Source organism: Macaca thibetana, chromosome 15 (genome assembly GCF_024542745.1).
Source record: "Macaca thibetana thibetana isolate TM-01 chromosome 15, ASM2454274v1, whole genome shotgun sequence".
Lineage (NCBI taxonomy): Eukaryota > Metazoa > Chordata > Mammalia > Primates > Cercopithecidae > Macaca > Macaca thibetana.
Genome location: NC_065592.1, coordinates 23,466,768 through 23,481,859, shown reverse-complemented (window position 1 = coordinate 23,481,859; position 15,092 = coordinate 23,466,768). Strand labels below are relative to the sequence as shown.

The 15,092-nt window shown below is 43.4% G+C and overlaps 1 protein-coding gene across 1 annotated transcript in view; it reads left to right on the top strand.

The window, feature by feature from the left end:
* The window catches only part of PAPPA (pappalysin 1), a 245,699-nt gene that overhangs the window by 173,148 nt on the left and 57,459 nt on the right, over positions 1-15,092 (top strand). Inside the window, exons 11-13 of the mRNA XM_050759620.1 lie at positions 3,779-3,892; positions 4,861-4,996; positions 7,404-7,617. Coding sequence (XP_050615577.1) covers positions 3,779-3,892; positions 4,861-4,996; positions 7,404-7,617 — 464 coding nt within the window. The remainder of the gene's footprint in view (positions 1-3,778; positions 3,893-4,860; positions 4,997-7,403; positions 7,618-15,092) is intronic.

Sequence of the window (15,092 nt, the reverse complement as noted above, 5' to 3'; positions counted from 1 at the left end):
TAAAGAGGCCCCTAGAATGTGTGATGTAACTCTCCTGCATGTCTCCTCCCAAAACATTCAGTAAAGTCAACATTGTTCAGCAATGCTTTATGGAGTTGGATTTGCCTTTTTGGAAAGTGAAAAAAGCCCCCCAAAAAAAAACAAAAAAACAAGGGTGGATGAAAACAGAGCATCCCCATAAAATCAGTCACCTTGGAGATCACACTTGTGTCCTTAGTGACCAACTCTGTGTCATGGCAAGGCTCTTTTGTTTGCAGTTATCTGAAGCCTGGCATGCCATATGCCCTCAGTAAATGGCTGCTGAATGAGCAAATTCACTCAACGTCTATGAAAGCAGGAGGCTTGTAAGGGTTTGCCTCTCTCTTCCTCTCCAGCCTCCCTCCACTTCCCCAGGAACATAGATGATTTTGCAGATCAACTAGGGCTTTGGGCAAAATTTCAGCTGGATTTGTTCATTCTTCTCTGATCTGCTTTGACTGTCCTTGGTCAGGATTGCAGCCAACTTGAAACAAACACAAAACAAAATAGGAAAGCAGAAGAATAAAATAACGCCAGTATATTCCTCTAAAACCCTGTCTAGTGCTAATAGAACTGACAAGAGGAAATAGTATTTAAGCAATAAGAGGGCTTTGTTCATGTCAAAGATTCCTGTAGCCATGAATGTTTCAGATGCAGAGATAAGACCCACCCCCAATCCAGCCTTCAGAGATGTGCTTCACCAAGCTCTGCTGGGAGACAGACAGCTAAGAACACAAGGGGAAAGAATTCCGAAATGATACATGTCGAATTGCTGGCCTGGATTTCAAATTCCATAGATAGTTTATGCAAAGTCTTGCACTGTTGTAAAGTGTAACACAATCCACTGGCAGATCTGCCTAAACCCGATCCCAGTTGTTTTTGAGAAAAATAAATAAACTTAAAAACGTCTTCCAGCCCATTTAAGTGGCTGTGTTCTACTCTTAGCCTCCTCAGTGTGAGACTTCTAGAGATTTGAATAACTGAAGCCATCACCTAATTCCTAGGCAATAGGATAGTTGATTCATAGCATGTTTCTTCTCAAGAAGTCACCAGTGATATTCAGAGAATTAATATTGTGCTCTCAGAACCCATCAATTTCTAGGGCCGGGGTGAGGGGAACTTTGGCAGCTAACACATTTCAATACTTTTTGATGTTTTTAAAGCAATGAAACTCTTTTCTTAAATGAAATATTATAAGGCAGCTTGATATATAAAACAGGTGAGTGGAGTTGCTCTGTTTGAAATAGTAGAGTGGAAACTAAGTAGATCTTCTCTACGTCATGATCCCCTGGCCAACTTCTTCATGGAATCCAAGGAATCCATGGAAGACGCATGAAAACCTGTTGTATAACCCAGCATTCAGATGTGCAAGGTAAACTAAGGGCCAAAAGATAAGACAACTTGTTCACAATTGCACACCACATTTTGGTTATCTGTATTATCTGTATTATACTTGCAGCTTTACTATAAATATGAAATTACTTCAACAAAAGGTTTATTTAAAAATAAAAGTACTAATGCTTGCAACTGCAGATTATGATGCAACCATGTGCTTCGATTAGTGTCTACTTATTACAAAGATAATTGAGACTTGGCATTTTCCAAGACCTCCTTGAAGCCAGAACCATTGCAAGAAGTAATGGAAAGAGAGGCATTTGAGTTTGCACAGATTTATAGATGGGATTCCCAGGATGGCACATAGCATAGAATATAGATGGGATTCTCAGCAAGATGGTGCCAAGAGTAAGAAGGATGGGCTGTCGTAGAAAATTCAGACCTGGTCCAGGTCATTGGAGCCCACTGTACTGAACACATTGTTAGGAAAACTGATGTTGATGGTTTTATATCTATTTTCAATGGCTTTCTAAGCTAACAGTTTGGATTTTTTTTTAATTTATAAAATTACATAGGATGATATAAACCAAAACCACCTATGTATAACAGGTTTATGGACGACCTGCAGTTGACAACTGTGCAAATTTTTTCATATTTGCTTCATGTCTCTTTCTGTAAGAAAAATAACACACCACAAATAAGATTGAGGGCCCTTTTTTCCCTGACTCCCAATGTCATTCCCTTCCTTGATACATAGAAACAACTACCACCCTGAATTTGATGTATACTTCTCTACTCTATTTTTAATTCGCATGAATCGCTGGGCAATATATAGTTTTGCTTTGTGTTATTTTTATAAATGACGTCATGATGTACTTATCCATTTGCACCTTGTTTCTTTTTTTCCACTCAATGTTACGTTTTGTGATCTCTCCATGTTGATGGCTGTGAGCTTACCATTAGGGCTTCCTTTTCATTTGACTAGAGACCATACTGAGCCAAGCATTAAAATATTTTTATATCATCCTTGTATATGAATCTAGTTTATTTCTCTTACTGTTCCTTTGTCATAATAGAATTCTGTCATGTGAATATTTCATATTTTATACATTTCTCCACCAACAGGAGAACATATAAACTATTTCCAATCTTTTCCTACTATATTTATTGTAGAAATGGATATTCTTAATCCTTGTGTATACTTTTCCATTTTACTTTTGTTTTTGCTTGTTTTAGGTGTTTATGTTTGTTTGATCTTGTTGAGGATATATCACTTTTTTTCAATAGCATATGAGATCCTCAGGGCTCTCCAGGTCAGCCGTACTTTTCAGATGAGTAGAATGCACTGAGAAGACATGAAATGACAGGACCAAATTCACAGGGAAGTTTTGAGAGAGGAGCCACATTAGAGACCAGAGAAGTGTCAGTTTGGGATGACCTTCTACCAAAGGCCTCACCAATGTCAAGGACAGCTCAGCTGTTCCTATCCTCTTTCCCTCATTACACTGTTTTCTGTTTATATTTATATATGTATTTGTAATTACTTGACTAATATCTGCACACATTGCCTGCTCTAAGCTCTTCAGCATCTGTCTTTTTTTATCATTTTGTCCCAGAGTGTTTGACAAGCAATAGTTACTCAATAAATATCATTCAAATGAATGAATGAATCAGTAAACAAAGTGACATTTGAATATGCAAGAAACTCCTAAGTTTGAAGAATCCTGCTTGTCTATAAATGTTTCCTATTTCTTTTAATACTGTTTGGTATTATCTGTCATTGAGAATGAATGTGTGTGTGTGTGTGTGTAGGGGGGTGTGTGTGTGTGTGTGTGTATAAAGTGATGGAACTGATTTTCTTTGTTGATGGAGAAGCAAATGCTAATGTTTTCACAGTCTTTTCTCTGTTGTAATATCACTTGGAGCACAATTTACAGATTTCTTCTAAAATCATCTGCTTGACATTCAAGATTCTATGAGATCTAATTATTCAACCCAGCTTTTCTGCCACTGTCCCTCAGCCTCAGTAGTAACAGGCATTTTATCACAACCTAAGCATTCTGGGTTTCTGCTTTCCTCTGAGCCTTGCTTCTATTCCCTCCACCTGCAATGCCCTTCCTCTTATCACTGCCCTACTCTTCCAGGCCCAACTCAAATATCATCTCCTCCAGGATTTGTCTCTGTGAGAATATCTCTATCATCTCTACCATCAAAACACATTATCTATTATATCCTTAAAAGTGTTGAGGATTACCTCTTCTGCATTAGAATGTGAGCTCCTGGACCAGATTCTGGTCTTTTCATCCTTGTTTTTTCCTGTGGTGCCAAGAGCAAAATAGGTGAACAGTAAAGGTTTGTAAAATTGAATTTAGTTGAACTTCTGACACTCTCTAAAACATAATTTTTTTTTTTTATGTTTTTCCAGGTGTGTCGAACCAAGGTGATAGATCTCAGTGAAGGCATTTCCCAGCACGCCTGGTACCCTTGCACCATCAGCTACCCATATTCCCAGCTGGCTCAAACCACTTTTTGGCTCCGGGTAAGCTGAAGCTCTGAGAGCTTTGGAATCTCCAGCAGCGAGCCACAGAAAACACGGACTCCCATGACCCTTTCTGAAGATGGGTTGTCTACCTGCTGAGGGTGTTAATTGTAAGAACAGGGAACAAAACACTTAGCAGTGTGATGCTTCCTGAAATGGAATCCTAATTGCTCATGGAATGCCCCCACTGAGCTCTTGTTTTAGCAAAGAGTTTGGGATACATCTTGTCTGCCTGGAACCTCCTATTCATTGTTCAAAATCTTTTAAAATTATCTTTTCCTCCTTGAACCTTTTACTGATCACCAGAGAAAGAAGTGACCATTATCTCTCTTCTTGTCCTGCACATGTTTGGTCACTTGTAGGAAGGCACTTGTGACATGGTATTACAGAGCTGTCTGGTCTTTCTTTCTGGCTAAGGATTGTGGATATTATTGCATTTTGGCTGTGTGTCACTGACCTACTTTGAATTCCCAAAAATGCAAGGGCCATATCTTCTTTAGCTTTCTCTCCTCAAAGCTGAGTGCAGAGGTTGACATGGAGAAGTGAAAGATAATAGTATTTATTGTTGTTTTGTGGGTTTTGGTGTGGACCGGGACCTTTGCTACACACTTTACTCTCATTATCTCATTATCTTAGTAGAACCTCACAACAAGTCTATGATGTACCTGTTGGGTTTTTTTTAATCCACCATTTAGAAATGATGGAATGTAGACCCAGAGTGGCCCAGCCATTCACTCACTGTCACACAGCTAAGTAGGAGCAGAGCAAATATTGAAATTGGGTTTCTGATCTCAGAGCCTGTGCTCTTCACTGTTAGGTTTCATTGTCCCCCTTCCCACCTTGGACCCCGATGAGTAGTAGCCCAGTTCTTAAAAAGGAAGTTTCTCCTCAAATGCACCCCAATGGGGCTGCCTCCCCACCACATGACTGAGTGCACATATGACCCTCCTATGTCTTTGCAATTTCAGGCGTACTTTTCTCAGCCAATGGTTGCTGCAGCTGTCATTGTCCACCTGGTGACGGATGGGACATATTATGGGGACCAAAAACAGGAGACCATCAGTGTGCAGCTGCTTGATACCAAAGATCAGAGCCACGATCTAGGTAAGCATGCTCTCCTGGGCTTGGCTTGCTCTTGGTACCTGCTTCCACCTCTGCACCATGACTAGTTGTGAGAATCAGCTTAGAATGAGCTTTTCCTTCCTTTCTCCCCTTTCTTGCTTATTTTCTATTTGGCATTCTGGTTGCCCTCAAATCAAGATGTGGTGATATATCCAGAGAAATCTAGATCTGGCAGATACAGGGATAAGGAGTCAATGGCCAAGCACTCCCTTCTGCCAGCCCCCTTTAACCTCAGATATCCCATATTATTCCCCAAAGACCCCAAGAAGGAGGGAGACTGAGTAAGAGCCATTTCCCCATTGTATATATCACCACCTGAGACCCAAAGAGAGGCACTGAGAGACCCCAAGTCACATGGCAGGTCAGGAATTACTAGTTAGATTTTCAGTGTCATAGCCTATTGCCTTTTACCCTATAACGGGGAGTGTTCATGACCCTCCACCCCAAGTGGGGACTGTATCACCAATATAACCTCTGGAGAAGTTTCCAATGGGAATAGGAATAGGAATATTGTAGGAGTAGGGAGGCAGTTGAGGAGTCAGGTTCTACCATGGGAGGGCCTGCCTAAGGGGAGGGCCTGCCTAAGTGCAGGGCCAAGGGGGAGGACAAGGGCTGGACTTGCCACTTGTACCACCCCTTTGCATACCCACATGTACTGAGGTTCAGAGAAGAGAGCCTGAATCCAGAGCTGACAGCTGAGGTTTGGATCCTGTCCCCACCACTCACTCACCTTGAGAAGGTGAGCAATCTTCCTGCCCTCAAAGCACGTTACTTAGAGGCTCACTTGCTTCATATACACAGCAAAGACAATGATATCCACCTTAGAGTCAGAGTGCGCTATTATTTGACACTGCTGTAACCATGCCTAGCACAAGATCAGAACCTAAGAAATTCCTATTGTCGCTACGAATTTCCTATGACACCTTCACACTTCCAGTCTACCCCGGAGAGCTCTGGGCAGCCTGGCTACTCCAAGCATTTGGAATTCTTGGCCAGTACTGAAGCCTGGACTTCAAAGCTGCGCCCAGACCATTCTGCAGAGAATGCCTTTCAAAGACCTGTATGAAGCAAGCAGGAAGGGGTCATTTCAGGGTCAGATAAAAGCCAAGGGATCAGGGAAAGTTTTCTTGTTTTGTTTTTATGCTTATTTATTTAGTTACTTTTAAAGGCAAGGGGAACCTATGAATAAGGAAGAGAAAGAAAACCCCTCTGGACTTAGCAAGATTCCTGGGAAATTTCCCTAAGTGAGAAACAAATATTTTCGTAGTTATTGTTGCATAGCCCAGGGCTCTGAGGAGAGGTTTTTCAGCAGAGTGGGGAAAAGTCTGGTTCCACAGAAGCTCTTTGGATCCTGCTACTGATGCCTGAGGCCTTTCTGATTTTCCCCTCCACCCCCACCATCACCATCTTCCTCAGTCCACAGCATCCCAGGATTCTCAGAGGCAGCTTCACCTCTGGAACTGAGAAGGGCACCTGCTTCAGGCTTCCACACGAGAGACTTCTCCTTACATAGCAAGTCTGCCAGGACATGGTTAGGATTATACCATTTTTTGGATGTGAAAACTGAGTTTTAGAGGCTTTCTGGAGTCCCATTATTAGGAAGGGGCTACACCATCATTTAAACTCAGGTCCGCCCAACACCAAAGCCAGCTTCCGTTTTGCCAACTATATCTTGCCACAGCCTTCCTTTCCTTCTGTCCCTTGTGTATCTTTTCTCCCTGGCCTTCTCCCTTCCTTCTTGGAGAATGGGAACCTGCTGCCTGCGTTAAAAAAATACAAAACAAAACTGAGGACTCTTGAGTGAGGCAAGCTTGGATTCTTCTTAGAGTTTTAGCCATGCCTGGGCTGTGTTCCTCTGGAAAACCATCCCTGCCCACGATTCTCAACCTCTTCTGCAGACTAAGCAAGAGGTCCTTTCCTCTCAGGGCTGCTCCCAGGTTCACAGATTACTTATGAGAGTGGGCTTTTTACCCTGGGAAGCGCCTGTTGCTATGAATTATTTCCATCACTTTTCCAACTGACCAGGCAGGCAGCCTGAAACCCAGCAACTCAGACCAACAAGCCCTACAGCAATGTGGGAGGGAGGTGAGGGCCTGGGATGCTTGGCTGAGGGGTGGCCATTTGGGGGAGGGAGAGGGACTTTGGGCAGTAGGTGAAGGGGAAGCTGAGGGGGCAGGGAGGCAGGGGGATTGGAAAGATTTGGAACCAAGGAAAAAAAGGCAGACAAAGAAACTTTCAATCAGACTCAAAATCCTCACCGGCCGCCCAATGGTGCTTTTGTGCAGTGACATGAAAGGGTCTGGGGGCTTCGGGAAGGGCCCGTTGGGGAGGGCGTGACTGGCCTTGAGTAATGAGCCTGGCCCCTCGGCCCCTCTGTCTCCCCTGACAGGCCTCCATGTCCTGAGCTGCAGGAACAATCCCCTGATTATCCCTGTGGTCCATGACCTCAGCCAGCCCTTCTACCACAGCCAGGCGGTACGTGTGAGCTTCAGTTCGCCCCTGGTCGCCATCTCGGGGGTGGCCCTCCGCTCCTTCGACAACTTTGACCCCGTCACCCTGAGCAGCTGCCAGAGAGGGGAGACCTACAGCCCTGCCGAGCAGAGGTAAGGGACCCGCGGCAGACTCGCCCTGGGCCACTTGTAGCCGAGTGGAGATAGCGTGATTTTGAAGCTGGGTAGCCATTTGTGTGGCTGTAAAAAGTCTGTGCATTTCTCCCTTCTCCATCCATCCTCTGGCCTCTGGCCGGCTCTGCCTTTGGGCTTGAGAGGCCCATGAGTCTCTGAATTCCTAGGACAATTGAGGGAAGCAGGGTTGTGTGGTGAAAAAACCTCCTTCACCTGGCTTGCAGCGGCAGAATTGACAATAGCTTGCAGGGTGACCCTGGAAACATCAGTTTCCTTCTCTGAGCCTCAAGGTCCTCATCTGAACAAAAAGAGGATTAGCTCTCTTTTATCTCTGAAATACTGGGATATTCTGCTTCCTAGGTGGCACAGGCAGGAGGCATAACCTTCCTAACCAAGGGGGATAGAGTGAGACTGGTATTTGCATCATCCTAGTTCACCATGTGTTTCAGAGATAGGTGAAATCTCTGTCTTCCACAAGCCTAGCTCCTATGACGTCACGAGTGGTCTAAGAGCCTGTCTTTCAACTGCATGACATCACTCCCTCAGTGCTTTTGAGCTAGCATCTATTAATGCACCTAGTTTGGAGCTATAAGGGAGTGGACTTTCCTGAAAAGAATACAAGTTTTGGGAATACTCTTACTTGGGTTTGAACCTCCACATTGCCACTTCTTGAATGTGTGTTCTTGGGCAAGTCACTTCAGTTTTCTGAGTCATAGTTTTCTATTTTGGAATAAGCAGATGAAATCTACTCCACAGGGTGGTTGTGAGGGTTAAATGTTGCACTACAGATAAAAGTGTTCCTGCAAACTGTTAGGCACTATGTAAACATAACGATTTTGAAAAGAATATTTATAACCACCTTTTGATGATGATGGTGCTGCTTCTGTGCACAGAATTTTGTGTAAAGTTCTTAAAGTTGGAGCTGGAAAAAGCTTCAGAGATTATCTCATGCATCTGACATGTCCAAACTTCTGTGTTACCATGTAGAATCACAGGGCCCAGAAAGGGGACAACTTGTGCAGAGATGCACAGCGTCTCTCAGATTTGTTTCATGAGATCCAGAAGAAGAGAAAGTTATGATTTTTGTCGGCTCCGCAAGAGTGAGGCTTTCTGAAAGTTGATTCAGTCTTGCCCTGTATACCTGGGGGGTAAGAAAAGAAAAGAGAAGAGGGGGACAACCAGCCTTTCCCACGCCCCTGTTACCACAGAGGGCACAAAAGGTGGTTGCAAAATCCACATTGTTTAGCACCCACTGTCTCTAGCTTCTGTTGTGCAAAGTCTGTCGCAATCTTTCAGAAGCAAGAGCTTCTTAAATATAACTCATTGTCTTATTTCACTCTAAGAGGATGTTTTTATCCCTTGTTTTCCAGACCCTATAAAAATAAGCTAATTCTCAAAGCCTGGAGAAACCATGTCAATGGAAATCCATTAGACCTTTTCCACAACACTTTCCCATTTTTAGCCAGCCTTCCTGACCATCCATAAGTTGACCGAGGCCAGGACTGACTTGTTTGAATTCTCGATGAATGGTGTCTGTGCCCTAAGTAAACAGTAGGAAATATTTAACGACTGAAACATATCGATCGATATGTATTTGTTAGTTCTTTGGTTGTAGGAGGAACATTGAATGAGGGCAAAGTGCTGCCCTATATCTGACTAATTATGTGACCTTGGATTAGTCATTCTCCTTCACTGGGCCTCAGTTTCCCCATCTTTAAAATGATGATGGTGGATTGCATGGATTCTCTGCAGTTCTTTCCAGTTCTAACAGTGTGTGATTCCCAACAGCTAGGAAAGATGAGAGAGGACAGGAAGAGACAAACGCTTGTTGAGCCCCTAATAGATAGGAACATTATCTTATTTTATTATTGCACTTCTTCTGTGAGGTATGGCTCAGAGAAACAGAGCGAGTGAGTCATGACCATCCAGGCAGTAAGAGGCCAAATCCTACTTTGTCTGTCTCCGAAAGCCATTCTCTGCCCACCACAGCAAGGCACAAGTATCAGAGAAGAGGAATTTTCACAAGTGGACCCATATGCTCATTTATTCAGAGGAATTCTGAGTAAGGGGATGGAGCTGCAGCTCTGAGGTCTTTGGCTGACTTGTCCCTGAGCTTGGATCAGGCTATGACAGGCTGAGTCTTGAGGGCTGAGGCTGCAGAGCAGCAGCACCTCCTCCTGAGCGCCCCAGTGGGGAAAGGACAGCAGCTGTTCATGGGGAGCTAAAGAGGCATTTACCAAAACAAGCAGGACTCTGCAAACATGCAAATGCATTAAAACAAACAAACAAGGGAGGAAAAGAAAGAAAAATAAGCAGCAACTGTAAAGAGCCATGGGATGTTTTCCTTCATTCTCAAAACACCAAAATAAGTAGCATCACTTTTTATAGCACAAATTTCAGCTGGTTGTAAGAGAAACATCCCACTTTACCCTCAGCTGTTTCCCAGGTAGTGAAAAGTACTGTTTCTCCCCTCCCCTTCTTGTCCTCCCTCCCACAACCTTTCCTCTTCTCCCTGCATCTCTCCTTCTCTCTCCTCTCCCTTTTCTCCCACCTCTCCGTCTCTCTCTCTCTCTCTCTCTCTCTCTCTCTCTCTCTCTCTCTGTCTCTCCTCCTGAGAGCAGTGTGATGCCTACTGTGCTGCCTTGGGAGGAGTCCTATAGCAAAACCAGTTTGGGTAATGTGTTCTACCCTAGCTTCAGGGGTCTCCAGTCTCTTTGCAGTACTTGGTATAAATTCAGATACCCAAGAAAACAGGATCAGTTTTCAAAGGAGAGGTCCAGTTGTGCAATTCTAGTCAAATCTCAGCCCCACACCAAGTTGTGGAAAGGAGAAAAGGTGGGGAGGGGAGCACAGTGGTGGGGTGTGGGGTGGTTAACAGGCTTCTTTAATGAGAAAAACTACAGTGGTGATGTTGAGGCTCCAGTATTTGTCTCTCACACACACACAAACACACATGCACATATATCATGTTCATCCACCCTTGTGGTTCTTAACAGAAATTGAACAGTTTATTATAAAATTGAATGGACCATGTATTTAGAAAAGTAACTTCCTTCCCTCCTCCCTCCATTTATTCTTCTTTCCTTTCATGCTACCTTTCTTCCTCTCACCTCTTTTTCACATTCTCTTTCTTCCTTTATCTCAAACTCTTCCGCATTTCTACATGCTGGTCCATTCAGATAAAGGCAGTTCTGATTGAGAGCTAAATTTTAGAAGGCCAACTTTGGGGGGAAACAAATTCTTCACATGGCTAGATTAACACTTTCAGCCACAGAGAACTTAGACTGTTGTTTGTTGGTTGGGGGTGGGGGTGCCCAAAGACCGGAGCCAAGTATTTCTAGAGTCTGTGCCCTGATGAGACCCCATGTGTGGAATATCCCATTACATAATGATACAGGGATTCTTAAGTAGGATTTGGAACACCGAATGAAGCTGCTCTTGGCCAGAGACCACAGATTGCTCAGATCGCTGCCATAATCTCATTCAACTTCCCCAACCCTCAAAGGAATTAGTGCCTCTCAGCATATTGATTGAGAATCACATCTGGGGAATATAACTGCAAATGGAACTGCTGTGCCTAAGCATGTGTATGTCTTTGACTATGCCAAATACTGCCTGACTCTTCTCCAAAATATTGTCCAATTCACAGCCCCATCAGTGATCTACCAGAGTTCCAGTTGCTCCATATCCTTGGCAATGCTTGAGATTACCAAAGACTACTTTTTCTTATTTTTCTCATTTCAAAGGGCTCTGAAATTATAGATCTCTGTTGTTTTGTTCTCATAAAATCATGAGGCCTGAAGGTGGGGAGGGCTCTCAAAGATTTCCTGGTTCTGTGCCCTCATTTGAGGATGAGAAATCTAAGGTCTAAGCAAGGGAAGTGATTCACCTAAAATCACCCAACAAGTTAGGAGGAAAACCAGCATTGGAATCTAGTTCTCAGGAATCCAGTTATCTTTCCTCTCCATCAGAGATTTCAAGACTGGTGTTCCATAGACCATATTAGTCCATAAACAATCTCTCTTTGGCCTCTATTAGTTATCTTCTTTAATTACTTGCCAACATTTAAATATCAGGAGAGTTCATATTAAAAACCAGAATTCTTCTTGGACCTCTTTAAAGAAATGAGAAGCTTTGAAAACATCAGGCCCTCCATCCCACTAGGCAACCTTCGACTGGAGCAAAGCACTCTGCTCTCTGACCAGGCACATACCCTCTCCTCGACACACCCCACTCAGTTCACCTGAACCCTGCAGACCACTGAACTTGCATCGTCTAATCTTCAAAATCTTGCCTCTATACCACACCACAATACTGGCTCCTGGAAATCCAGGGTAAAGAACCTTTTAGGATCATTCCCCCAGTAGCCTCATTTCTGGGTAGAAAATGAGGTCCTAGCACAGTAGCTCTTTCACCGTTTCACTTCCTAAGTGAACTTGCAGAATTGATGCCAAGAACAGTTTTCCCTGCATTTCCCAATGTGGAGCACGTGTCTTTTTTGTTGTCCCCATCTGAGCAACCCAGAATGATTTATAAACAGCCTTTCTGTTATTATCTCTGCTTCCCTATGGCATAATTGCAGCTAAGTGGCAGGGCACAGCAGTTATACTGTGAGTCGTGAGTCGAGGAACAGAACCAGGAGAGGAACCCTTGTCAGCCCTTTAACTTCTGGCTTTATGCGGGTTCCAGAACTCTCCAGGTATCCTCTGTTATGCATGACTGGAGTCCGTTCTTATTGACAGTGGAGACAGCAGTGTGGGGGGTGGCTATTGGATCAGATATGGTTTTACCTCTATGTGGAACTTGAGTCCATAGGTAAATATATTACACTTGTAGATAAGAAGAAAAGAAAAAAGTTATTTAAGTATCTGATTAGCTCTGCACCCCAGGGACCTCCACTTTTGCCCAGGTGTGAGAATTTGGTCTATAGAATTACCTGCATCCTTTCCCACTCGTCCATCCAATCAGCCACCTTTCTCCCTTCAGAGAAGTGTCGTCATTTTCTCCTTCTTTTGTTATTTTTATTGACTTCCCATCACTGTTATTAAATCCTTCCCTCTTTTTTTAAATGAAGCAGCAGAGCCTTTTCTTTATTTTGTTTTCCTTGTTTTGCTTTTTGTTTTTGTGTTTCAGAAATGACAGGGCTGTATCACAGAGTTATTTGAGAGGGTCAGTCAGGGTAATGTTTATCATTTTTGGACAGTGTGTTCACACAATCTTTTCCAACCAACAGGATAGCAAAGAAAAACGAGCAGCTACTTAGGGGACAGACTGGCAGATCTCCACTGGAATTCTGTCCAAGCTGAGTGCCCTTGGGCAAGCAATTTAAAAATCTTAGTCCTAGTTTCCTGTTCTTGAAAATGGGAATAATATCACTACCTCAAGGAGTTCCTGTGTGGAATGCAAATAAGGTGATGTAGGTGAAACAGAGTGGCCAATGCCTGACACATATTACCTCCCTTATCCCTTTTCTTCCTGTTTTCAAGCCTGCAGGCCAGGTGCAGACAGATGTGCTGAAAAAGCAGGATGCCTCAATCCCTGAAGTGTATTCTGGAAGGCAGTAGTCCTAAGAAACGTCCCATGAAAAAAAATGTGATCAGAGTTTAAAAAATAACGTGTACCTTAGCCCCTTCTGGAAATTTTCAATGGATTATCCAAATTATTGAGAAGTCCTGCAACTAAGAAAACTAACTGGTTTCATTAACTCAGTGCTACCCCTACTGATCTGACCATGAGATCTTTTGGTCAGGTGATTCATGGGACCAAGGACTTTTTTTTTTTTTTTTTTTTTTTTTTTTTTTTTTTTTTTTTGAGACAGAGTCTCGCTCTATTGCCGAGGCTGGAGTGCAGTGGCGCAATCTCAGCCCACTGCAAGCTCTGCCTCCCAGGTTCATGCCGTTCTCCTGCCTCAGCCTCCCGAGTAGCTAGGACTACAGGTGCCCGCCACCACACCTGGTTAATTTTTTGTATTTTTAGTAGAGACGGGGTTTCACCGTGTTAGCCAAGATGGTCTCAATCTCCTGACCTCGTGATCCGCCTGCCTCGGCCTCCCAAAGTGCTGGGATTACAGGCGTGAGCCACCACGCCTGGCCTGTTTTTCCTTTTGTAGCAAAAAGAGACAGAGAGACTCATCTTCTCAAGTAGCTCTATAGTTCCAACAGCATTTCTCTCACTCTCTCTTTTTTTAAAATGTTATTTATTTATTTATTTATTTATTTATTTATTTTGATACACAGTCTCACTTTGTTTCCCAGGCTGGAGTACAGTGGTGTAATCTTGTCTCACTGCAACCTCTGCCCTCCAGGTTCAAGTGATTCTTGTGCCTCAGTCTCCCAAGTAGTTGGGATTATAGGTGTGCACCACCACTCCCAGCCAATTTTTAAATTTTTACTAGAGACAGGGATTCACCATGGTGGCCAGACTGGTCTTGAACTCCTGACCTCAAGTGATCCATCTGCCTCAGCTCCCAAAGTGCCGAGATTTCAGGTGTGAGCCACCATACCTGACCTCAAAGCATTTCTCATACATTGGCCTTTCTAGTCTACAAACACAACAAGCTCCATCCTGTGCTGGAATTTTGTACCTGCTCTTCCCTCTGCCTGGTTCTGCCTCTGCCCCAAACCTGTGTATGGTTTATCCCTTCATTTTATCCAGGTAGTAGTTCAGATGTCCCTCCCTCATGGATCCTTCTATAAAGTGCCTTGCCCCTCTCCACCACCTGTCACTCTCTATAATTTCACCTTGGTTTAACGCCCTAACTGCATGCATCATTATCTGAAATGATCTCATTTATTACTTTTCTTTGGCACACACCCTTCCTCCTGAAATACATAGATAACAGGCATCTTGTTTATCCCCTCCGTCCACTATATTCCCAATGTATAGAACAATGTCTGGTGCTCAGTAAAGCCCCCAGTGAAGGTCTGTTTAATAGATGAATCAGTGGATGATGTTTTACCCTGTTGACAATCCTAAGAAATAAATTATTTTATTACTTCCACTTTACAGATAACGAAACTGAGCCTCAGGATGTTATATAAATTTCCGAAGTCAAACAACTGTTAAATGGCAGATCAGGGGCTGGAGCCCAGATTTCCCTGATTGATAAACCTTGTGCTCCTTCTACCCTAGAAAATGAAGCATTTCAGATATTCATTTTCTTGTGAAGAACTTAATGCGCACAAAATAATTGGGGAAGGCACTGTTTATACTTTAATGGCTCTGCAACTTAAAGAAGAAAATTATCTTTCCCTCTGGGTCTTCATAAGAGCCCAGGTATCTTCTGGGAGTGCAGAGTAAGAATGCCCAAACTGCTAGGCACAGGTCAGAAGAACAGCTTGGGAGCTAGTAGCTTACAGAGTAAATATATTTAAATTGGAACCATGTGGTTCCTTCCCCTGGTGCTTACACAATGTGAACAGATGCATTGTTTGGTGTCAAAACCCTTGTGTTGA